Below are 25937 nucleotides of genomic sequence, written 5' to 3' on the forward strand. Positions count from 1 at the left end.
TTGATTTGGAACAAATCTCATTTTGGAAGTCTCTTATTGGTAGATCTAAAAACAAAGCCAACCTAACAAGATGCAAAACTGCAACAGACGCACACAAATAACAGCGTTATCAGTAATTAAAACTAGAAATAAATAAGAAAATGGTGGTGGAGTGGTTCCCACTCACTGTTATGCTAGCTGGGGCAGAGTCAGATTAAGTGGGTGTTGAAGTATATGAGGCAATTCAATAGCATTGAGCAATGAGAGATGAAGGCCAGAAAGGGGGCTGGGGGTCCGTGGGTCTGATAGTGAAGCCAACATGAGCTAAACAGGGAGTAGTAGCTTCACAATATCATAATTCAGCCTTCACCAATGTGCCATTGAGCTAGTTAGCTAGTCAGGTAATTAAACAAGTAGCAGTGATAAATAGCTTTATATACATATGCATAAATATAAATAGTACTTACATATTGATATTTTATGTTTATTTGAGGGATCACTGCTTTTTGCATGTACATGGGAAAGTATGTATTGTAAGTCACCAAGCAATTCTTGAATAAAGACACTGCTTTACAGTTAAACCTAAAAACATTGAATCTCATTCTTTCTCTGGTTGTAAATCATTTTGAAAAGCCTCAGCTTCCCTGTCTGATCGGCTGGCTCTTCCAGATTAACTGAATCACCTGGAGCTGTTTGCTTTGGGTCGGAAGGATTTGGCTTGAGCTGCCGCCAGACCCAGCTTCCATCCGGTGCTCTTCCGTGGATAATGCATTTGGACTTTCTGGATGCATGTGGCATCTGTGTTGCCTGTCACCATGTGATGCGAGTCACTATCCATATTGTGGGGCCCTGGCATTCCTGTCCCACTGGGTGGCTGAATGTCACATAAAAGAAAGAAATAAATGACTTTTTTCCCCCCAGATGTAATCTAAATTTGGTACGTTTCCTCCAAGATGCAGACCCCATGTCAGCAAGGGAGTCTAAAGAATTGTTTTTTAAACATCTTTAAATTAAACAACAAATCTCAAATGATAAACTAGCCTTGTGATGCCCTTCAATGCCAGCTGATGACTTGCAGTAAGGAATGCAAGCTCCAGACTGAGGTGGTTTAGAGACTTTATCAGGCTGTACACATTCCACACACAGCCCCTGCTCCTTTTCACAGATACCAGCCTAATGGGTCAGCACATCTGTGCTCTTATCTGCATGGGTGAGGGAGGAGCCGCACACTGGATTGGAGCAGGGTGGGTGTGGGGCATGCCCCTGGCTGGGGCCACGGGGACTCTGATTGGGTTCCTATCTGCCTGTTCACCGGAGGTGCATACCCACCTGCCCCTGGTCCGTACAGTAAACCTGCTGTGCACCCAGAAGCGGGGAAATGGGTTGGGTTGCGATGATACCACGACGGAATGACATGCCCTATCCCCCAGAGCTCCGGACCAGAACAAGTTTGCATGCCAGCACTTTGCATAATACCTCCCCCTGCCTCCAGCACTTCCAGACCAACTTCGGGGGAGTGAGGTTTTCCCTCTTTGGTGGAGGGGGGAAGTTGGGGGGGGTTAGATCTGAGCTACGAGCTGATGCCAGACAGCTCTCACACACTCAAAAGCCTGGGTGAAGTACAGATGCTTGTAGTTTTGGAGACAGGTCACGGGAGACAAGCGCCACCACCACAGGAGCTCTCCGAGAACCTAACTGCAGTCCAAAAAACTGAAAAGGGGCATCAGTTCATCCCTCTCTGAGCTGCTGGAGCATCTGCGGAGATTTTGCGAGAGTGAGCCATCCACACAGAGGTAAGCAGCGCTCTTAGTAACCTGAACAATTAAACCAAATTCTACTCTGATGTGCGAGATCATGTGAGACAATAACTCTGCTAGATACCAATAGTGCTTTACTAATTATAGCATCTAGGTGTCTGTTGAAAAGCCACAAGAGCCAGATTGTCTGCCTGTGACAGTGGATTCAGTCAAGAGTGTCACTGTGGTTTGAAAGAAACCGTGCAACAGGGAATATCACCTCATCTGAACTTTCTATCAAGCTATATCAGTACAGTAACTGAACGACTGGGAACTGAAAAATTGAATAAGTGACCTGAATGGATAATTTCACTGTATAATTGAAGACTGTGCTTGGGTGTGCGATTAATTCATAAAGATGTGTGTGGTATCTGTTGAATGCATGAGTAATAACCCCATCTGAACCTGAAAAGAAAACAAATTGAAACATGATAGATAACTGTAACATCACACAGCAAATAAGTTAGGCTCCACACTCTAAACAATAATATTCTCACCAAGGTCATGGAAATTTCTCTATTGTTTCACATTTTTCTGATGATAAAGTACTTTGTGAATACCAGACAAGACCAAACACTGTAGCTTCCACTGAATGTATTGCAGGGCCATTTACTATCCATTCTGGTTACCTACATAGTGTATAGTTAAATGTTTCAGTGTCAGTGTTTTGTGAGTGAGTTTCATGACCAAAAGCTCTAATTAGTTTTATGTGGAATTCTCTGTTTCAGACACAATTATTCCACTGGAAAACAATGATCTAAATAGTTCCACAACACAGTAAACAAGACGGGCGTTTGGATATCATCAGTGTATTGTTTTTATTGATAAATACATATTACTATGGAAATTTTCAAATTTTCATTTTAAAAAATTCAAAAAGTCAAGCTACACTGCCAATTCTGACAATTTGGATACAAAGTGAACCTGACTTTAGTTAATGAAAGTCATCTGTGTAATAAACCTTGGATTAGATTGTAGGAGAAAATTTCTTCTTGTCCTTGTGATTAGTGTATAAAAACATTAAAAGGGGGCAAATTACCTCAATCAGATCCAGACAAGATTGGAATTTGAGTTTGATTATCAGAGTGAAGACAGATCATCTGAAGCTGAATATGAAATTATCTAGTGTTATCTATCTATAAGGGTATCACCATTGGGCAGTACTTAAAATCTATCAAAAACAAATATGTATGTTAACATTCTGCTTTATGGAAGTTCAGTGGAAGCTTCTGGAAGTATATAGAGGCCTGAGAAAATTCCCTGTTTCCCAAGGGTAGAAAAAGAGAACACACAGAAGAACCCCATCATGGTTCATATCAGAGAGCAGCAATCAAGACTTCAGGCAATTGGGCTCTGACCTCTGAAAGTTGGGAAATGCCTAGAACAGATTTTATAAAAGCTGATCTACCACTTTCCGCTGTAATGTTCATTATTAAGAAATTCAAGGCCACTGACACAGTGACAACCGTGGAGGGAAGAAAAGGCAAGTATATATTGCCACCACAAGCTGTGAGACAAGTGGTTTTGGGTTAAAAAAAAGTCATGCCCACTGTCAAATATGGCATGGATTTGTTATATTTACAGGTAGTTTTGCATCTATGGGTCCTGAAGACCTTGTTGAGATCGAAGTACGAAGTTCTAAGTACTTTTTTAGCCAAAAATCCTTCTCTAAAGAAGCTTAAACTTGGCCAAAATGGACATTCCAGCATTCATCCAAATCTATAAAGAAATTGTTACCTGAGGACAAAATAAATGCTCTCAACCAACCATCTTCAGACATAAAGTCAGTCAACCATCTGTGGTTTGAACTCATCTACCGACATGCTGCTGAACAGCAGTTTGATTTATACAGGAGTTCATGACCCTGTTTTCCAACAACAGAAGCTGTTGCCAAAATGTATCAAATGGAGTTCCCACTTTCTGAGAAAGATCAGTTGCAATAGAGAATGTTGTGTACATATAATGCAATTGGGGTCTGTGATTATATTCTAAATGTTTTATTTTAAACCTTACTGCACCATGCATGATTAGGTTCTTTCAAGTGTAATTATTACTGTGAGAAGGGGTCAAGAGTAAATGTCAAAAAAATGACATTGATGTTCCACAGCATATTAATTCTGTGTTTAGCTTCAAGGAAAAAGCACATGGATATATTTGTGTAGCGAAGGGCAAGAGCAGTCACCCCACCCGGCCTCACGGGGTACCAAACATGCGACTTTGACCACGACGCCAAAGAGCCAGGCTCGTTGGTATGGCAGTCAGAGCTCATACTTAACCGTGGTGATGGCACTCCATCACACTGCCCTCCCCTTCGGGAAGTGCGCCCATGCGCTTCATGCACCATGGCATCCCTCACGCATTTCCCTGCCATACTTCTCCCATCCCAGGGTGCTTCACTTACCGGTGCTTCACCCATCTCTGGGGTCCCTCACACATTGGGGTCAACCGAACCTGGGGGTCCCTCATACAGCTCACACACGCCTCCGATGGCCTCGCGGCAAGTCATCCCACTCTGACACCATTTGTAGGAAAGGGCGAGAGCAGTCACCCCACCCGGCCTTGAACCCAGGTCTACAGGGTACCAAACATGCAACTTTGACCATGACACCAAAGAGCCAGGCAGAGACAGCAGTGTGGTGAAGTGGTAAGGATCAGGGGTCATCACTGGTTTAATTCCCCAGAGGGGAGCTGCTTGTGTGCCCTTGTGCAAGGTACTTAACTCACAATTGCCTCAGTAAATATCCACCTGTATAATGGGATAACATGTAACCTGTGTAAGTCGCTCTGTATACGAGTGCCTGCTCAATGCTGCATTTGTCATTTTGTGAATTTTCTTTATAGAAAGAACCATTTTCTTTCTATAAAATATACCTCAACTCTATCTGTGGAAACCTGGATTACAAGCTGAAGTTGCATTTCCTGCGTACCTGCAGATTCACCTCTGAGTGGGTTTGAATGTCTCTGTGTATTGCTTTAATTGCTGCATTAGCAGCTCAGAGTTTTAAGATTCATCATTTTAGTTGCGCTGGTCTTGTGGCTTCTGACTGAGCAGGACCAGCTTGTGTCCTCTAACCAGGAATGGCCTGTCTTCTCCAAGCAGGAGTGGCCTGCAGAGGTCAGCCACATGTGCAGCTCAGTAGCAGTAGGGGAACTGGAATGCTGGGATAACTAAATCACACATAACATTACATTGTTATCTTCGCAAACACCCTTATTCACCTATGCAGAAACTGGGATCACTACATCACACATCACATGACATTATCATCTTGGCAACTAACTTATGCACCTACACAGATGGACATTTGTCTGAACCAATTAGAGTACCTTAGTCAAGTGCACAACAACAGTTTCCCACCTGGCAACCTTTGGAGCAGCCTGCCCCTTTCAATTAAACCACAGTGGCTTTTTAATAACCCTCTCGGAACACCTAAGAGCACCTTAAGCCATTTCCCCCCTGTGGGTTCAAGATGAAAGGGTTTAGATATAACAGAGATGAGAAACCTGCATCATATAGTCTGCGCTTATTAGCAAAACTGGAGCAGCAAATTTAACAATGTGGGTAATGTGGGGTTTAGAATTATACCAGGAGTTTAATATGAAGATCCATTTGTGCCTAATACGTAGTATATTTATTTAAGTGTATATATAGTATTAATGACATTCAAGGCCAAGTCTGAGAGCTGATTGGTCCTTGGCTAATGTGAAAGCATGCCATCCCTGATTACAAGCGTAAAGTTGTTATTTACCTCATTATAGGAGGCTGTACAGCACCCCAGTTCCATTTGTAAATACTTTGCCACAGCAAACATGAGCTTTTTATAGATGTTTGAGCCAGCGTCTAGTCGTTTTAGCATAGGAAAAGGCCATTACGCTGAAGTTGTAATGGAATTTATAATCCTCCCAATCCCCAAAGGACAACAGCTGTTTCGTGCTTGTTTATACGACTCTCTCCTTGGGAGTTTTCCATGCTCTGAATAAACAGTGCTGCAGCCTGCTGCCTCCAGAGCTTTAACTCAATTATCTCAGTGCTGCGGCCAGAGCAGCATGGATCTGTCAATCACAGCGAGCGCAAGAAGCTTTGGCCAGGAGAATGCACTGACACAGGGGACATAACTCCCACTCAATCAAAGCAGGGAAATGCAAAGCCAGTACCTTATGGGGAATTAAGTACAGTTACAGTGCTTGCATGGCAAATGCCATTAAGCTTGTATATTGTCCTTTTATATAGCTGGATATTTCCTGATGACATTTGAGATATGTGCAGCAGCACAGCCCCACAGGGAACCTTTGGACTACAAGCCCTGCTTCTTAACCACTGTAACTCCATTGCCACTAAGAAGAGTTGGGTGAACCTTAAACATGGATGCTTCCGAGAGTGTTTCCTGTCATTGGCTTTTCTGTGTGTATTCTCTATATGATTAAAACAGTGAATGTGAACAGATGTCATGTGGCGCTAGGCTTAAGGCTTGAGATGGTGTTATCATCACTGGAAATGCCTTCACATTGCGCAATTATTGGATCATACTGACAAGCCGCAAGGTTTCCCAAATCTGTAATGAGATCATTCCCTGAGGACTGTAATATGAAAATTAAAAAAATAGTTGTATATTGAGAAATATGTTGTTCAGCCCAAGAACATTAAATGTATTGCAAATACATTTAAAATATACAAATGCAAAGTGGAAATTCATTTCAAGAATATATATATTTTCAATATATTGATTGAGCAAAAAATGTATCCATTAAATATGTTCTCGTATTGTTGTTTATACACAGTGAGGTGAACAAAGTGCTTTGCAGCCCTGTTTCAAGTCCATGGTTTTCAGGACAGTAGCATCACATAGGGTCAGGTGCCTCGGATTAGCCTCCCACCCCCTTAAAAGTGACGTGCACATGAGACACGACACCTAATACCACATGACCTGGTTTGTTTGCAGAGCAGGGAACCCCGAGCCAGAGCCATGTTCTGCTCTGTCACACCCTACAAAAACCAAAGGTACTACGACCTGAAGCAGGACTGCAGGGAGGAGAAGAGGCTGTTTGAGGACCCTGAGTTCCCAGCCACAGATGAGTCCCTGTTCTACCAAGCATCCTCTCATAGACCTGTCGAGTGGAAGCGACCAAAGGTAACATTCTGTCTGACCTCACCCAAGCAGAGGAATACTCTGCCTCGTACCACAGATCTAAGACTGCTCTCAGTGCTGTTGCAACATGCCAATTTAGATGTTTAGGGTGCACAGAACCTTATTCTCCACGTAACTGTGTTTTGGAGTGGCCTTCTGCTTGAAGCTAAAGCCAGGGTGAATGGACCCTCATTTGCAGTATGCTGGAAGAGAAACATGGAGGTATCTATGGGGGTAAACGGCTAAAGTTGGCCTACTGGACATGATGCTGATACACATGTACGACACACCCCATGTAGAGCACAGACTCTTTTCATGGTATTCTTGGAATGGAGTCAGGGGCTGACAGTACAGCTTTATTTGATGAACATGGCTCTGTGCAGGAGAAACAAATCTGTTCCAGAATTCCTTCATCTACTCAGCACAGATTTCCAAGCCTAAAAGAAAACATATTTTTTTATTTTCATTATGGCAATAATTGGGTGAATTTGGCGTGCTGCACACACCCGATTGCACATTTAACTGACAGCACGCTTCAGCGAGGCTGGCGGGACCATTCGGAATGAGTACTGGGAGGGAGGCTTTGCAGGGAAGATGGATGGTTCCTGACAACGAAAGATTTCTATTTTGTCAACAATGAGAGGGACCTTGTCTTGGGTGCTGAGAAGACAAATTAGTCTGCCTTTCCTCACTGGAGATCCGTCCAAGGGGAGCGGGTCTATCAGCCCAGCACAGGCCCAGACATGGCAGGCCAGCAGCCCGCTTTGGCATGGTGATATGAGCTGCTTTTTCAGATACTCGGCAGGCCATGAACAAACCACTCTCATTCGGTCAACAGGGATAGATGAGGAGCAACTTCCTTGAGGAGCCTCATTTGAAACAAAAACACAGAGAGTCTGGTGCCATTTATTATCGCAAATTCCCCTGTCACCTCTGCCTCTTACACTGTACATAGCTCTTTTGACTAGAAACCAGGAGTGAGAGGATGTACTGTGACCATAAAACATATAATGGCATTTAAAAAAGCAGGTGCTTGCTGAGCCTCTTCATTTAAACGATTTTGTTTGAAATCTCCTGGGAGACACTGCCTCTAAAGGGCCTGAAAAACAACTGTAGACTTTGCACAAAGAGGTACTTGGAGACTACCCTACCCAGAAAGTTCAGTTATGAATCTGAATGCCATGTTTGACTACTTTTGTGCTACACAAAGCCACAGAAAGAGGAATGGGCATGATTTGGTCAAAAGCATGTCTAGCAGTCACATAGATGGCCAGGAATACTGTAGCTATGCAGAATCTGACTGTGACTTTTTGCTCTCTTTCTCTCCAGAAGGAAGGGCAGCCAAATTTATCCAATGCTGCATGGGGAGACAAGTTGGGACCCCGACTGGAAGTCAGGATTTGCAAGCCTAGTTTGGCCTCTCTAGCGCCTGATTAGGAGTGTTTGGCAGACATATTGCCATTTATTATTATGCTTCTTTAAAGAGCAGCTTACCTCTGACTTCATTAGCTGCATTCTCTTTAAAATGTATGAAGCAGAAGATGCCTGTAGCTGTCTGCACAATGCAAACAAACAAACTTGCCCTCCACCCCTCACTCGTCCACAGTGCCATTAGTACAGCTTGTTGCTGGTATTCAGTCAGCTGTGATATGATTATGTAGATTGTACCCCAGGAAAAAAGATGACAAGAGAGAACCTAAGAACACTAGGAATTCCATCAAACATGTATGTGCATTCTATGCATAGTCTATTTCAGCAGTGTGATGTAGTGGTAAGCTTGCCAGTTCATTTCTCCACTGGGGCACTGCTATTGTACCCTTAGACAAGGTACTTAACTTGAATTGCCTCCATGTATATCCAGCTGTATAAATGGACAACAAGTAAAAACTGTAACCTATGTAAGTCCCCCTGGATAAGTGCTGCTAAGCTACTACCTCTGAAATGCTAAGACGTGGAAACTGTCAATGTAAGTCGTACCACTGAAACGGTAAGATGTGCAATCTGTCAGTGTAAGTCACGCAGCTTCATTGCGTGTCTGGCCTATCTGGTTTATTTTCGCTCTTAGCTCCATTTACTTTAAAGGCAGCAAAGTGGAATGATAGTGGAAAAGCTTTATTTACGAGCTCTACGCTGAGACACCACATTGTTTGGCAGCACTTATGCTGAAATGTTGGTTCAGTCTTTGGACATTGCATAAATCTCTCCTGGGGGGATGAAGTGAGATGTTCCTTGTCAGTCCTCATAGCAGAAATCAGCCTCAAAGCTTTGCAAATTTTTTTGTATCTTAAGTGACAGCATCAAGGCCTAAGGCCACAGACTGGAAAGAAATAAACAATGTTATTTCAACCGATCAGCCACGAGGCCAATTCATCAAAGTATCATTTCCCCAAAACAGATATGTTTTTTGGCAGGGCTCAGGACTGTGTCGCCATGAAGGAAAGCCATGTTTCATTTGATGTCATTTGTCTGGATACAGATTTCTTGATGGCGTCTGTTTTAATTTGTGCGTAATTATATACTTAGGCTGGAAAAATGAGGAGGGTCCAAGGCTGCATTCCTACTCTTCGCACAGGTGACGAACACACAGATAATGGTACAGGTCATGAACGCATGCTTTCGTGATCAGTGCAGTGCAGATAATAATATACCCTATAATCTTAATAGCATGGTGCAGAGAGAAGACATATTGTTTCTGAATAATGAATTTTATTCCAGGAAACACAAGACCCAGATTTGCATCTTTAAGAAATCTTTTAAAACCTAACCCACCTAAACAGATCCACACCATCATTATGCTTGTCTGGAAGGTTTTGGAAGGGAGTCTTCATAAAATATTTGCAGGCATCTGAAGGCTTTCTGTTTCCCTGGAAAAGGGAAAAGGAGATGAAACACAGAAGAAAGTCATTATTATCTTGGATCATCATGCTGAAGGACAGAGACGTCTTCAGAGACTACAGGAAAATGACCTCCGTACACTGGTAGATGGCTATAGAAGAGCTAACAGAAATCTGAATTAATCACTTTTCTGTATATTGTGAATTATTAAGAAGTTTCAAGCTACTGGCACAGTGGCAATCCTGCTGGGAAGAGCACACAGGTCTATTTCACTGGCATGTATTATGAGTGGCTCAGATATCTAAAAGCACTGTTCACATAGCCTGCATGACTGTGGCACTCATGGTTAGGCAGCAAGGGAGAGGGCCTGTTCTGAAGGTACATACAGTTGACTGGCAAACTACATCTGAATGACAGCTGGAAGCATGGCTTTCGATCAGATATAAAACTAAGCTATTTGGACACACTCATCACTGTTATGTTTGGTATAGCAAGGTCAAGCCCATTGTGAAATATAGTTGGGGGTCTGTTATGTTTACGGTTTGTTTTGTGTCTGCTGGCTGGCTTAACATTTAAAAGGGACGTATAAGGACATTTTGGCCAAACACCTGGTTCCTTCTGCCAAGAACTTCAAGCTTGGCAAAAAATGAGCATTCCAGTATGATAATGATTCAAGGCATTCACCAAACCCACAAAAAAGGTTATCTGAGCACAAGTCAATTGTTATCAGACAAAAAGGTCTGAGGGATCTAGAGCAATTTGGCTAAGAGAAATGGTAAAAAAATTCTTACTCAGAAATTTTCAGAACCTAATTATAAGGCTAACCTTGCTCAGGTGCAAGATATTGTCTTATAAACTCATCCAGTTTGGTGATGGTCTCCACCTGTGTGGGAAATTAGTGGATTACCTGTTCTGAATTACTTCATGAGCATAAATACTTTCCCGCTCCATAAGGTCAAACAGTATGGTTGGATATTGAATTGAATAAACCAAAACAAAGGGAAAAGGGCATTCAAACTATAGCCACACATGCCGCCCCGTTAAACTTAGTCACTGAATACGAATGGCACTTGTCAGAGAGGCTGCTGTGTTGCCAACTGTCAACATAACAGCTACAGAAGTCAGTGGCTGCAATTGTTGACCCATGGACATGGATTTTCAATATCCAAACTATTGCATAAAAAGGGCCTTTATGGGAGCATGGCAAGAAAGAAGCCCTTGCTGAGAAAAAAGCACACGCTCACCTGTAAAGACTTTGCAAAACATCACTTGGAAGAATATGGCAAGACAAGGCAAAAGGTGTTGTGGTCTGATGAGACTGAAGTGAAACTCTTTGGCTCAAACACTAAGTGGTATGTGTGGCGTAATGCTAATAATGCACATCAGCCAGGAAACACCATCCACATAGTTGAAATATGCTGGTGGTAGCATCATGTTATGGGGGTGTTTAGCAGCAGGGACTGGCAGTCTGGTCAAGATTGATGGGAAGATGAATGCTGCACAATACATGGAGATTCTGGATAGAAACCTACTCCCCTCTGCCAGAAAGTATAACTTAGGGTTAACCTAGGGTCCTGTTCCAGCAGGACAACGACCCAAAGCACACTGCCAGAGTGACACTCGATTGGCTTAAAATCAAGAAAATTGACATTCTTGGTGGTTCAACCAAGTACTAAAGAAGGGAGATGAATACTTATTAATTGTTGATATTTCAGTTTTTGATTTTTTATTCTTTAATGGTTTATAATTTTGTTCTGTTTTTGGGCTGCGCTGTTGCAGAGTTGAGTGATTCAAATAAAAAAAATGTCTAATTAGTCAAAATCTCAGGCTGTGAAAATCATTTGTGTGAAAAAAAAAGAGTTGGGGGCGGAATACTTTTTCAAGGCACTGTATGTAATGTATATAGATATAGATATATATACACACTACACTGTACTGTTCTTTCACAATTATGGCACCTTCCTGTAGTGCAGATTTACATGACTCTAAGCAAACCTGAGTGCAGTCCCTGATTGGTCATGAATCCTCTTGCAGGAGATCTGCAGTGACCCTCGCCTATTTGTTGAGGGAATCAGTGCCCATGACCTGCACCAGGGGCTTCTGGGAAACTGCTGGTTTGTGGCTGCATGCTCCTGCCTCGCACTCAGACCAGAGCTGTGGAAGAAGGTGGGTGTCTTTTTCCGCTTGCTGGCGCATGGTCCGGTAATCCAGCTCCTCTCAACCAGTTATCAGTTCTTGCAGTTCATTACTACCAAGTTGTGACTGCGCAGTTCACAGCTAATCCGTTCGATGGGTCAGACAGCATACAGCAGGAATAAGGGCAATTAATGAGCTGAACTGTTACCAGTAAACATGCAATTTATTTTGCTGTATGAGAAGATATGAAATTTCACTCATATATAACATATTTATATTTTTTCCTATAAAAATGAATAGCATAAAAAATTGCAGTCTCTTCTTTTGTAAATGCAGATCTTATAGCTATTCACAATTTAACCATTGATTTTAAAGTTATAGAGAGATAAAATGACTGGCTAATTTTATAAGGACTTCAGCAAAAGGTACTCAGCCACTGGCAAACAGACACATGTGCATTTTATCCCACAGTATTGTTTTGCCCTGGGAAGTATTCATTTTGGTGTCACAGTAACTCTTACACCTGCTTTTCAAAACGTCACTGATGGTAACGAACAGGATTCATAACCAAAAGGCTGCTAGCTCGATTGACCAGTGGGACGCTGCTGCTGTACCCTAGTGCAAGGTACTGAACCCTCAATTGCCTAGCTAGCTATATAAATGGATAAAACTGTAACCTACTATGTAAGTCACTCTACATAAGAGCAGTTGCTAAATGACAATAATGTAATGTATTGCTTGATATTATCTCACATAATTACTCCTATTTCCCCAAACAAATCTCATTTCTCATTTCTGCTTTGGTTAGCTATTTTTACAGAGAAAAATGAGAAACATTTCAGAATAGCATGAGGAAATTGGATTCTGATAATAAGACATACAATGAGGGCAGTGTGATATTTAACATAAATGTGTGTTCATACTACTGTGAGTGGACAAATGTTATGTCTGCTTTTCTCTTTGTGTCTGCTTTATCTCCACTTCAGAACTGCAGACTGGATGACATCAGTGTATTTACTCTGACACATACAGATACAAAACTCTCAGTCTTTGGACACCTGTCACATAATAAGATGTCCAATTACTTCCTTGTCTAACCTGAGCACTGTACTTTTACACTGTATGATGTATTTATACAGAGAAAGGTAAAGGAGAAGCCAAATTCAAAGGAGAAAAGTGAGAGGATTTTAATACTCTCCAAAGATGGGAATATGTCACATGATATCAATGGCATGTGTCACAATGATATCACATTTTTTATTCCCCAAACGGAACTTGTTCAGTCCTGTGTTGGCTCTGTGCTTGTTTACTGACAGAAAAGGTACTGGCATGTTTAGTAGAAGTCCAGGCCAGGGACAAAACCTTGTGTGCTTTCACACATGACATTTTCCAGCTGGTTGGGGTTCACCTCAGATCACAGCAACACATGGATTTCTTAGCTGATATCTGTTGAATACCCTTATCTGCTTCAGTTAGGATCAGTACAGCATATTCCTCTCCAGTGTCTATCTTTATTGATTCTCATCCTTTTTAACTCACTCTTTGAACTTTAGACAGTATATCTCTCTCTGTTTCTCACCTCTGTGGACAACTTTAGCTCTTGCATATGCAGTTAGTGATGATTCTGTAGAGGCCTTTGGAAGCAGTAGTGTGGTGTAACAGTAAGGAGCAGGGCTTGTGACCCAAAGGTTTCCAGTTCAGTCCCCAGGTGGGAAGCTGCTGTTGCACTCTGGGGCAAAGTACTTAACCCAAATTGCCTCTGAAAAATATCTGTCTGTTTAAATGAATGATTTGCCAATGATGTAAGTGGTTCTGAATCAAAGTATTGGCTAAGAAAATGGTATGTAACAGTCTGGATTCCATTTTGAGAAGAGTTATGTTTAGATTACATTTCCAATACTATCTCGTTAGGATGTGAGGTAACTGCCCCTAAATATAACTTCAAAGCCAGGCTCCCTTGTGTCTCATCAGACCATTACCTCACAGAACTACTTGAACTTACTACAAGATTAGATCTACAGGAGGGGGAAGAATTTGCACACAGCCACAGTGCCAGCACCTCTGTAGTGGCAATGAATTTGAATCAAACAGAGTGTAGTTACACCAGTAAGCTTGTTGTGGTTTTTCACTCCTAAACATCAATGGTAAATTGCCTTTTGCTGATTAACTCAACCAAGATATTTACTCATGGATGCAGTGTTTTGGGAATTGAGTCAACCTCTTTGCCTCCTTCAACTTAACCAGTTTTTCCTTTGAGGTGGTATCAGAGTGTACATTTGATGTCCTTGGAGTCCTGTTGCTGTCAATCATGCTGGGGTTGAAAAAGTGGGATCAAAGTTGCTGTGAAAAAGACTTACTCATAGTGTCTCTTAAATTGTCAGAGTGCCTTCACTGCTATTGTGGGTGGCTTCACGCTGATGTATTTCTGCATCTCCCCATTGGTAGGTTATCCCCGACTGGAAGGAGCAAGAGTGGGATCCCCTTCACCCAGAAAACTATGCCGGAATATTCCACTTCCGCTTCTGGCTCTTTGGCGAATGGGTGGATGTGGTGGTGGATGACCGTCTCCCCACTATCAACGGGGAGCTCATTTACTGCCACTCCAAAATGCGCAATGAGTTCTGGAGCGCCCTGCTGGAGAAGGCCTATGCCAAGTGAGCGTCATCCTGATCGCATGGACCACAACAATCTCATACTAAAGATATTATTCTAAAGAACCCTTTGAATCCATGTTAATGGTAATCCAAAGGAGCCCAGTAAACCCATGGTAATGCTAAATTAATGGAGCCCAGCAAACTCATGCTAATGCTAACCCAGCGGAGCCCAGCAAACTCATGCTAATGCTAACCCAATGGAGCCCAGTAAACCCATGCCAATGCTAATGCAGTGGAACCTAGTAAACTCATGCTAATGCTAACTCTGCATGAGCATTTTACTTAATTTCTCCTGACTGATATGAGGAGGGATCCTCATCTTTCCTCAACACAATGATATCATTTTACCTGTTGTGATATGAAAATTCAATGACAGAATGACATCATTCTGTTATATCAGAGGGGTGTCACGTTAGTTGTTCTAATAACACATTAAGCTAGGTCAGACTTTCAAATGAACTTTGAAAGCAGTGTGATCTGCAGTCAGCCTGAGAACAGTGGAATGGAGCAGGAGGACTGGAGGAGCCTCAGCGGTGACCTTAAATCAATGGTCTCAGAGAACCTCTTAGTGTGGGCCACAAGCTCGCCATTCATGAAGTGGCTGTAAAGGCTTGATGTTGCTGCATCGGCAGGCTGTCCGAGTGCTATGAGTCCCTGGATGGTGGAAACACAGCGGACGCTGTGGTGGACTTCACGGGGGCGGTGGCGGAGTCCATCAACCTGAAGAAGGGGAAGTACGAGCAGGACATCCCTGCACAGATCCGGCTCTATGAGGACCTGCTCAGCGTGTTTGAACGGGGCGGCATCATCAGCTGCTCCATCAAGGCAAGGCCTCAGTCCGGTGCATTTACAGCTAGCTGACACTCACCATTTAAATATCATTTCTATGCAGTGGGCAGCAGTGTGGTGTAGTGGTAACCAGGCTGATGGTGTGATGGTTCGATTCCCCACTGGGGCACTGCTGTTGTACCCTTCAGCAAGGTATTTAACCCACAACTGCCTCAGTAAACATCCAGCTGTATAAACAGATCACCACCACACGGGTGCACGCATTCATGTACCCAGGTATGACTCCTTACAGTGTTGCTCCCAGGCCTTGTACTTACAAGTCACTGCCACTCCTCCCAACTCTGTACCTCTGCATGATATCAAATATCACATATGTGTCCTCTACTGGCATAGCTTGATGTCACTATGTCAGGTGTTCTGGGAACTTCAATGTTTGAACTGTTTGGCGCAGGTACTTGAATACTGTGATCTGCATTTTTAGATCAAATGGACCAAATTAATTTCTCATTCAAAGGCAATGAATGAGTGAATGAGTGCACTTGTCATTCTCAACTGCTGCGTACAGGGTGGATTCAGCATTGTCTGGCTTAATAATGTGTGTTCCAGTGATTGTGCTACTTCAACACTACATATCAGGATTTTTTACTGTGTAGCCTAGCACAGTGATCCAGTGGGAGTTATAATGTAGACTTGGAATTACAAAGTAAGCTGTGCCAACCTTCATAACTAGACAGTGCTTCAGACAGCAGACAGAATATTTCTTTTGCTTGGAAAGTTACATTCTCTCAGTAAACCGAATACCAGAAATATTTTACCAGAAGCATTCAAAGAGGTAATTAATCTACAGTGCTGCCACACTTCCACAGAGCTCTGATTCATGTGAGAACCCATGCGATTGATGCTCAGAAAGCTTTTGAATTTCACCATCATTTACAGACTTACCATAAGTGATGCCTCTAGATATAGTGTAATCAAATCCAGTAAACCCTCTGCGCAGTCAGGCCCTGTACCATAAGTAACATCTCTAAACATTGGGTTTCTCAGCCACTGATGTGCGCATAAATTGCGAAACATTAAAACACCAATAAACAAATTTTTTCAGCAAACATTACAGAGCACCAGATGACCTCATCCAAGTGAGGGACACGCACATTTTTGCAAAACACAACTGATAAAAGAGGAAAAAAGATGAGCCTTATAAATTTTACATAAAAGTTTCCCATGTACAATAACATGGAGAGATCGGCCTCAGAGTGGAGGAATTCAGTTATGAAAGGGAACATTCGAATTCTCAACACGTCCATTAGAGAGGAGTTCACATGACCCTGAGTTTCAAAGGGCTGGCAGCACAGACTGATCTCCATGGGAGTGGGGTGGGGGTGACCCCTGTCCCCTTTCACGTCTCGCCTTAGGCTTCCCCGGACAATTTTGAGACCCACTTGCCCAGTGGCCTGGTGAGGGGCCACGCCTACTCGGTGACAGCGGTGAGGAAAGCACGGATTGGCCAAGGGCAGCCGCCCTTCCACAGACCGGAGAAGGTGTTCCTGATCCGGATGAGGAACCCCTGGGGCCGGACAGAGTGGAAGGGACCATGGAGTGACGGGTGAGGGCAGAGCGTTGCTGCAGAGGCTGCGACCAACGCCCCCTTGGCGCACCACGCCAAACATGTTCAATGCCCTGTCCATCTTTCCACCAGTCTTTGTCTCTCTCTTCCAAATTTAAATTTAAAATACGCTTTATTGGTAGGACTGTTAAAAATGTCAGGGCAATTAATGCTCAAAAATTTGCATTCATTCATCAGCACATTCATTTACAGCACATTCAATTTATGTAAAATAATTAGGAGTAATAATAAAAAATCTCTCTGTCTGTCTCACTGTCTCTCAAGCTCCCAGGAGTGGCAGAGTGTTAGCAGTGAAGAGAGGAATGCGATGGGGATCACAGTGGAAAACAATGGGGAGTTTTGGTGAGTATAGAAGTTGTATAACCATGGGTTCTGAGGTGTGTGGGGGCTCTGAGGTGTGTGTGGGCTCTGAGGTGCATGGGGTTCTGAGGTGTGTGGGGGCTCTGAGGTGTGCATGTTTCACGGCAGGATGGCGATTGATGACTGGTTCACGCACTTCACGGACGTGGATGTGTGCCGCCTTATGAACACGTCCTTCCTGAGCTTGAGCAAGACGTGGCACGAGGCGATCCACTTTGGCAGCTGGACCCAGCACACCAACCCCCTGCACAACCGCTGCGGGGGCTACCCCTCCATCCTGCAGAACCCACAGGTACCCCCCTCCCCTCCTGTCCCTGTCCCCCTCCCTCCTCACTGCTGTGGTACTGAAATCATGTTAGCCTTCCCACATGACTGAGGTGCTGAAATCAGGTGACAATCCCTATAACAATGGAGGAGTCTTGTTTCAGTCCTCCATCCTCCTGATGGCGATATCATCCAATATGTAAGCTGCAAAGTACTTAATTATTAACGTTTATTCTAGTGCCCAGTCTGCTTAAGAGTTGTCTTGTGTAACAGTTCCTAATCAGGGAAGTGATTAATGACCCCTTGAACATTCATGCATTGAATTCTGAATTGTCTGCTAAAAGATAAAAGACAGGTGTATGTGTGAAAGCAAAGGTATTTGGCACATGGCTCTTCCAGGTGTCCTGCAGCTCCTTTCAGGGTGCCTGGAACAGGTAGTCCCTTACACCTCCAGCTGGCCTCTTATATGCTGTGATGGGGCATGTGTCACCCACAAACAAGTACATCCATCATTGTGTGTTAGCAGTACTTAATTGTGCTAATTTTTCAAATTAATTGATTAAAGAAATCATTAATTAGAATGACAACAATTTTTACAATTGAAAAATGGAACTTCATTCTTTGCTGATGTTTAGTCAGAACCAGGGGGCTGCTGTTATGTCACAATGTTTAAAATTATTTTTCATACGTAGTGTGACTGCAACACCAAAGACACAAAGACAGAATGAATTTATTATTCCTTCCATTTGCGTAATGAAGTCTATACTTCATGTCTATTTGACTATTTATGTACCTGCTGCAACACAAGTTCAAGTCATTCCAAACATTAATCACAACTGATTTATATTTTGTTTCCACTGTAAAATTACAACATTTGATTTTGAAAAATAACTTTTTAAATGACCCAATAAGATTCAAGGGTTACAATGTAATCTGAAGAGGAGGGACAGAATTTCAGGAAGGCAAATGCCGAAAACACATCATGTGTCTATGAGTTGAGAGATGTGAAGGATCTGAAGATTAAATATATTTAACAACAGCCCCTGTATGTGAATCACCAAAGAAGCACATGTGAAGATCATGTGATTCAATGCTAGATCCTTAATTTAGAAGTTATTTCAATCACTGAAATCAACACTGTGCAGTTTGCTGCAAAGCTGAATCAAATTATGTATTGCTTGCGGCCAAGCAATTACACATCAGTATAAAACATGAAGGAGATTAGTGAGAGAGGTCCGTCTGAGTCTCAAAATGTCAATGAAGTCCATGTCTTCCGACCAAGCATCCTACTGGATCTCAAAGACTGTGGAGAGAATGATTACACAGTCATGGTAACTTGTCTTGAACAATAATACACACAGAAAAGCACATTATGAATATACCACAGATTACTGAGGGAAGTAATAAAAATGATAATAATAATAAACATCAATAATGAATATTCCGAGTATCTATTTCTATGAGGTAGTCACATACCTTTTCATGCCTCTTGTTTCAGGGATAATATATTAATTCTCTCAAATCAAATGAAGATTATATGAAGAAATGAAGATTATAGTATGATCTTAATGGACCTCTATACCACAGAGGAACTGGGGCAGTTTGTGTGACTGTTTACTGCAAGCTGTGGAATTCTTGCAACAGCAATCTCACTGAGAACACAGAGCAATCAGAGAGATGTAAATGGAACATTATTTTCTGACGCTGGGAAACAGTGGATTAGAAGCTAATAGTGGCTTGTAAATGGAAAATATTCCACTGCATAAATCCAGACACTTTTATGTGAAACCAATTACGCATAATACTCTTGACGTGGATTTGTCTTCTTTGCAAATAACATGAGACACATTTAAGAGTTTGAAGATTTTGATTCTTGTAATCAAACAAAGGCTCTCCATCGGAATGTTTTTATTTCGCTTTTTAAATTCACATTAAAACACATGCGTGCCATATTACCCTGGGTGACGAATTAGATTCCAGATTTGGCAGACATTTGAACCTACTGTCAGGGAACAAAAGAGAAATGTTTTTTAAGGTATGAAAGAAAAACTACAAAGATAGGGTGGATTAACTAATTGCAGGTTTTAAGACAAGCATTACCATCTGCTTATTAGCTGAAGTGATCTTTCTTAGAGAATTCTTTTTTATCCTGCTTTTTAGTAGTCAGCAAATATGCACCAAGTATGCATATTTGGTGACTGCAAGCATGTAAAATAATGCATTAATATGATTAATGTAACACTGTTGAATGTAAATGGCTCATATGATACAATTGAAAAACAGATGATCTCTTTTTTTCCTCAGTAACTACACATAATGTAAAAATCTGGCATTCAGAAAGGTGTGGGCTGGAGAAACAAGGAGCCCAGGAAGCAAAAATGCTTTTGGGAAAATTTAAACAGGCAGAATAAGGGGATTTATTTTTACCAATGTATTTATTTGTGCTGCAGTGGGTGACACTTTTCTCTGTTACCTCCTTGAGGGTTTAATACACAGTTTACTTACCGTTGGATGTTTGCTGTACATTTCCTGTAAAAGGGCCCAATATTTTGTCAGTTAATTCAGTAACCATCCTGCAGATACAAAAGACTCAGATGTGATGGAAATATTTAATGAAATATTTGCATGAAATATTTCATTAGAATTTTAGAAATGCTTTGCTATGCTTAGCAGTCAATGAAAACCATCTTTGTAGATGGGGTTAATTTTTAAAGATTTTTAATCTTTAGCCCAACAGCTGTGTTGGGCAAATTTCTTTTTCAACAGAATAGGAGGTAGTCTGGCAGGTACTCCATAACCGCTCATACTGCAATCCTCTCTGTGTTTCCACGGTAGTTTGTTTTTGACGTCACAAAGGCAGAAGACGAGGTCCTGATATCCCTTCAGCAACGGGACAGGAAAATACATGCCTGCGCTGGCCAGGGGAAGAACCTCACCATAGGCTTTGCTGTTTTCAAGGTAAACACAGTGAGAAGACTCAGAACAAACCATTTCAAATGAGAGTGGGCTTCTGGCCTGGTCAGGGTCATCAGGTTTACCTATTATAGCCGGAGAGGCCGGATCGTGGCATTACTGGGAGATTAGGTTATTTAAGTATGTTTACTTTTCAACAGGATGCAGAAAATGAGCAGTGAATCACCAAAATATACACACAATGCGATTTATGACATCATTACCTTAGTTTTTGATTTTTTTACTATAATCCCTGGATGTACAGTGTAGCACTGAGATAAACTGCTATTGTGCAAAATCATTTCTAGTCTTTTCATAGTTAACTAGATTAGCTCCTTATTTGCCCTTGTTTGGTGTCATTCTGCCAGTGCCATTTAACAAATGCATCACATGATAGGCTCCAACAGTAAATTGTGCAGTAAATTATTTCATCCATATAATCAAGAAGTCAGGAGCAATGCTGCTTTTCTCGGTAGGATGATTTTCTTTATAACTGAAATTATGCAAGCCATTTTTCTCCTTATCAGACATTATACTTATATATTATGATATTTCATAAGCATGTCTTAAATTTGTGGGATCTGTGGCTGTAGCCTTGTGATCATTGTTTTAAAAGGCTTGTCAAAGATGTATTTTATATAAATATTTTCTGATCTTGGAAAGACAAGCTCTGAAATAAATCTACATGAGCATAAACAATATTAAGTAGGCCTGTGTAATTTCAGAGAGAGAGAGAGAAACGTTTTTATTACTGTCTGCACTGATGACCGCTGAGAAGTTTGGATTCTTTACTATTTTGTGACATTTCCATCGCTTTTAACTATTAGATGTAATTACGGTGATGCTTTTTGCTTGAGGCTCGTCTGGTTTCTTTTGGCAAGGCGAGAGCTCCAGCTGGTGCGGTTCACCAAACAAGGGGAAGCTCCCAGCTGCTGCGGCAGACACCAGACACTCCTGGCAGCCTGTTTTGTTAAAGTATTTGCCTAAAATCAGGGGCCCTGTCTGTTTCTTCCCACTTATTTTAGCACAAGGCAGGCAGGGCTGCTCAAACTCCTGACAATTACTATGTTCAGACCCGCGGTTCACTGTGGGGTGAAGTATTAAGACTTCAACTGCACCGGCAATTAGAAGTGATTAATAGTTGCTGATTTAGTACCCTGGCACATGAGCTGTGGAAACAGAGAACTGCGGAAGTGTTGGGTGGATTTTAAAGAAGTTAAATCTGATCACTCTTAAGATCAGATCTTGGAATACTTTGAATATATTTCCCTTTTGAAACGGCAAAGATGATAACGGCTCAGCTGGGTTATGAGAGGTTATGGAAGTATAGTAGGAAGACTATTCTTCTGATCCGCGTATCAAAACAGCCTCGTCTATGGATCAGCGAGTGCTAGAACAGCGACTTTGTTCTCCTGCCTTTTGCTCTGCTTAAGGTGGAGCTCAACAGAACCTACAGGATGCATGCCCTCATAACCCAGCCTAACGTGGCCATATCCACCTTCATAAACGCCCGGAGCGTTTTCATGAGGAAGTCCCTTCCGAGGGGCCGATACATCGTCATCCCTTCCACGCACATGGCACGGGCCCTGGGAGAGTTCATGCTGCGGGTTTACACGGACACAGACTCAGCCTGCAGGTAATAGAGTGTTGACATGTGCCGCCGAGAGAGATTCCCCCTCTCTCTATGTTTGCAGACTAACCGAGCATGCTGAAAAACCCTGTATTTACAGTTGGTGTGCTGCTATGCTGCACATTTGAATTTACGCGCTTTTTAACTTACAGTATTTATGCTGTCTAATAATCACAGCACTGGGAGAGGCACTAGGCTGTGGTTGGTGCTGCTCAGTGTGTTCCAATGTTGATGAAATGTCGTTAGATGCACTTTCTACTCTTACTTTCTAAGATGCTCTTGATAAGACAGTCTGCTGAATAACTGAATATAGATGTATCAAATTCCACTAATACATGTGACAGCAATGGATAATATGATCAGGGACAATCACAGGTATCCAAAATTGAGCCTGTGCTTTAATATATAGAGGTTGATAAAACTCAGAGAGTACTATATATTTCAATCAGAAATGACAAGGTATATGTGGAAATGAGATTTTGAGAGCATCAGCGTGGATTCTTCTGTGTGTCTTCTGTGTTATTGTAGCTTGGTGGCCTGAAATGGAAACAAGCAGAGTTGATTAGCATGTAACTAGTCAGAAGATTTTAAGCAGTATTGACTCACAAGGACTGTGGGTTTGAGCTCCATCTGTACCCTTCCACTTCTCACAACATCCTCCAATGAGACTAAAAGTAGATGTTATGGTGTCTTCTTCTCTGAAGCTGTCAGGAACAGCTGCTGGGTTATTTCCATGAGTCTCTGGTTTTTGTTTTCATTGGGGTGTTTCTGGGGTGGTAATTGTTTAGTGGACTCATTTTGAGGTGGGATTGTGCCAGTTTGACATCAGTGTTAATGTGCTTGTTCAGCACTATATTGCTCTTTTACCGCTCACAATAGCTGGAGAAATGGTACCACATTATTGTGGCTGTCTGATTACTTTTCATTTTCATTACTTTACATTTTAATTTCTCTCTTGCCCTGTATGATACAGTTTTTCAAGATATTGAGAATACAATGTTGGTAGGATTTGTAGTCCAATGACACATCTAAAATGAAGCTTATTACTCTTGCCTCCATCTGCTCACCTACTCAGTGTAATTCTTCCGCTATCCATTTAACATATTGTCAGAGAGTTGTCCTTCATAAGGGTGTCTTGTAATGTAATCCTCCAATAGAGAGCTGACTGAAGACAAGCCCAGAGTGAGGTGCTGGACTGCATGTCTGGGGTACCCTCGCGTTGTCACCCACATCTACGTCCACGGAGCTGAAGGCTTGCAGAAGCAGCACCCCTCTGGTGGTGAGAGTTGGAATTGCATCAGTGACTGCCACACAGATCTGAGGGCTTCAATTTCTGCCAGGAAGGAGAAATTGAGTACCTGTTAATTACCTGTACTTCAACTCCCTGTTGACACTGCTGCAATCCAAAGCTTTTATTTCTAGTGTCAGAATCATGATATTTAAATCTTTTTGTCTGAGTGCCAGAATTAAGGGTGAGATCTGGTGTACTGGAATGGCCAAAGTAATCGTAGAGCCCCTTATTGCTATTAGTGTTTCTCTGATGTGCAGGAGTAGACCTTTCTTGTTGTCATTGCCATTTCTCTGATGTACAGGAGTAGACCCCTATGTGATTATATACTGTGAAAGAAGTTCAGTTCAGTCTGAGGTTCAGAAGGACACGCTGGAGCCATTGTTTGACACCAGGGCCATCTTCTACAGGAAGAACCCCAGAAAGCCCATCACTATCCAGGTGAGGTGAACAGTGAAATCACGTGTAAAGAAGGACCCTGCAGCTGCAGTTAAGAGTTATGACTGGAGGAAGAGGAGCTCCAGGGTTGATCTTCATATGGATTTATTACAGCTGTGAAAAGCAGTGTCTATTTAAGCTTGCTTTTACTGATCTGCATGTGGAACATGGCAGGACTGGTGAAGTATCAGGATTTCTATGGTTATTGATTTAGTGTGGTTACATCTACATATGACAAGCTTCACCATGTTAAAGTGCCTGATGTTAACTTCACTGCTCTCTATGGTTTTGTGATAGACCTTGACCTAGTCCTAGACCTAAAATCCACATCAAAGTACTGAAAGTAACCTTGAAACTTATGTGGAAAAGCATTTTGCCCTGTGAAAGCTCTTGAACTGGTGTACAAACCTTTCCTGATTGCCAAGCCACTGTATTACAGGCTTGACAAGACATGCAAGCCTATAATTTCATGAGAGAGACTGATAATGTAGCTCTCCAGATTCCAGATTGAATCAGCATAAGAAGAAGAATGCAGAATGAAGGTTTTGGTATTAGTGGAAATGGAGGTGACTTGGTGAACCATGCGTTTTGTAGGTGGAGAGTGTTTGGGGACTGAGCTGACTGAGCTGCCTAGGGTGATGGCTGGCTTATGAGCCACCATTGCTTTACCAGACACATCTTTTAAAATCTGTGTGTTCAATCTGTCATCAGCTTGCGATTTACAAATAAAAGATTCATAGTTGCAACTATGCAACTTCATTCATGCATGCAATCACTTCTATAAAATGCTACCTTCAAACTTTTTGAAGAAAATTCATAGAGTTAACTATAGGATGGAATCCAAGTGCTTTTTGTAAATGAGGCCCCTGGAATCATTAACTTTTGACACTCAGTTGAGTTTGAGCAGTTCAATGAATACTGATCTGAATTTGACATGACTTAAACATTGGCTGATTATAGATATTGATTGTTGGAATTTTTTGTTCTTACAGAAGTGCAGTACTGCCTGAGCTCATGTAAACATATTCAGCAGGTCCAAAATTGACAGAAATTTTGGATTCTTGCCCTGATATTTCTATATATACACATTTTTTGTAACTTATTTACATACATGCTGCTTACATCATGTCTGACTTCTGCACTGTTTCTCAGGTGTGCAGGCATATCAGATTGTTGGAGGACTGATTTTTCAATTGTGCTTCTAGGTGTGGGACAGTAACACAGTGCAGGACCAGTTTCTGGGACAGGTGGTCCTGTCTGCCTCCCTGAAGGACTCGTCGGAGCCACAGAGTCTGCAGCTTCACAAGCGAGGCCGCGAGATAGCCGAGGAGATGCCAGGCTCCATTAGCCTCCGGGTGGTCACCTCCAGCCAGCTGACAGCCCTGTGACATCTATAGGCCGGCTTCGCCCATTTCCTGCAAGCTTACCATACCTGGCTCCACCACCTCCAACCAACTGTCATGCATCATTAAGCCTGAGTCTCCCCCTGGCTGACTGACACATGCTTCTACACCAGCTTTGACCACCTTGACCCTGCCCATCGCTAACCAGTGTTGTATGTTGAATCGCAGCCAGCCAAGTTATGGGCAGACATTTGAGGGTGGATTTACTTTTCCAAAGATCCCTAACAGGGTAACGGGCTGAGCATTTCTTAGCCTCAGCATGAGACCAAATGATTCTTTTCTTAACAACCAGTCTATACCTGAATAATCCTACTGACATAATCCCTGCAAAAAAGACTAGGATATATAGTGTGTATACGAAGGCTTTTAAGTAAATCCATATAGCAGTAATTGGCTGGTTCAATATGGCCTTTTTATAAGGGAAAAACCATTTGCAATAAATTGCAATGTTCAGGATTGTCTCCAAAGTAATTTAGCAAAATATTATGCTAATGCATTTATATTAATGTCAGTATTTTACACTATATTTTTGCACATGTGCATTCTATGCATTCCAGTCACTTTTAAGTAGCATTTTTATATAACATGAAATCAGGAACAAGTTTATACTGAAGTATGTCATCACAAAAATAAACATTGTAATTAGACATGTTTGTTGTGTCT

General features: G+C 42.1%; 1 protein-coding gene across 1 annotated transcript; it reads left to right on the plus strand.

The window, feature by feature from the left end:
- Positions 1 to 1561: 1561 nt before the first annotated feature.
- LOC118790983 (calpain-5-like) lies at positions 1562 to 25672 on the plus strand. Its single transcript, XM_036548168.1, has 13 exons — positions 1562 to 1772; positions 6716 to 6904; positions 11771 to 11902; positions 14318 to 14526; positions 15159 to 15351; positions 16728 to 16918; positions 17204 to 17281; positions 17408 to 17591; positions 20399 to 20521; positions 21949 to 22151; positions 23303 to 23424; positions 23738 to 23874; positions 25077 to 25672. The coding sequence occupies exons 2-13, from the start codon at positions 6740 to 6742 to the stop codon at positions 25257 to 25259; spliced, it is 1920 nt and encodes a 639-aa protein (XP_036404061.1). The 5' UTR covers positions 1562 to 1772; positions 6716 to 6739; the 3' UTR covers positions 25260 to 25672.
- The last annotated feature ends 265 nt before the right edge of the window (positions 25673 to 25937 follow it).

The sequence above is a fragment of the Megalops cyprinoides genome, chromosome 16, assembly GCF_013368585.1.
Source record: "Megalops cyprinoides isolate fMegCyp1 chromosome 16, fMegCyp1.pri, whole genome shotgun sequence".
NCBI classification, from domain to species: Eukaryota; Metazoa; Chordata; class Actinopteri; order Elopiformes; family Megalopidae; genus Megalops; species Megalops cyprinoides.

What these genes read in the sequence shown, in the direction of transcription:
- LOC118790983 (XM_036548168.1), top strand. Translation starts at nt 6,740, where the DNA reads ATGTTCTGCTCTGTCACACCCTACAAAAACCAAAGGTACTACGACCTG. An exon ending in TCGAGTGGAAGCGACCAAAG is followed by an intron (nt 6,905 to 11,770) that starts GTAACATTCTGT and finishes ATCCTCTTGCAG; the next exon opens with GAGATCTGCAGTGACCCTCG. An exon ending in CCATCCTGCAGAACCCACAG is followed by an intron (nt 17,592 to 20,398) that starts GTACCCCCCTCC and finishes TTTCCACGGTAG; the next exon opens with TTTGTTTTTGACGTCACAAA.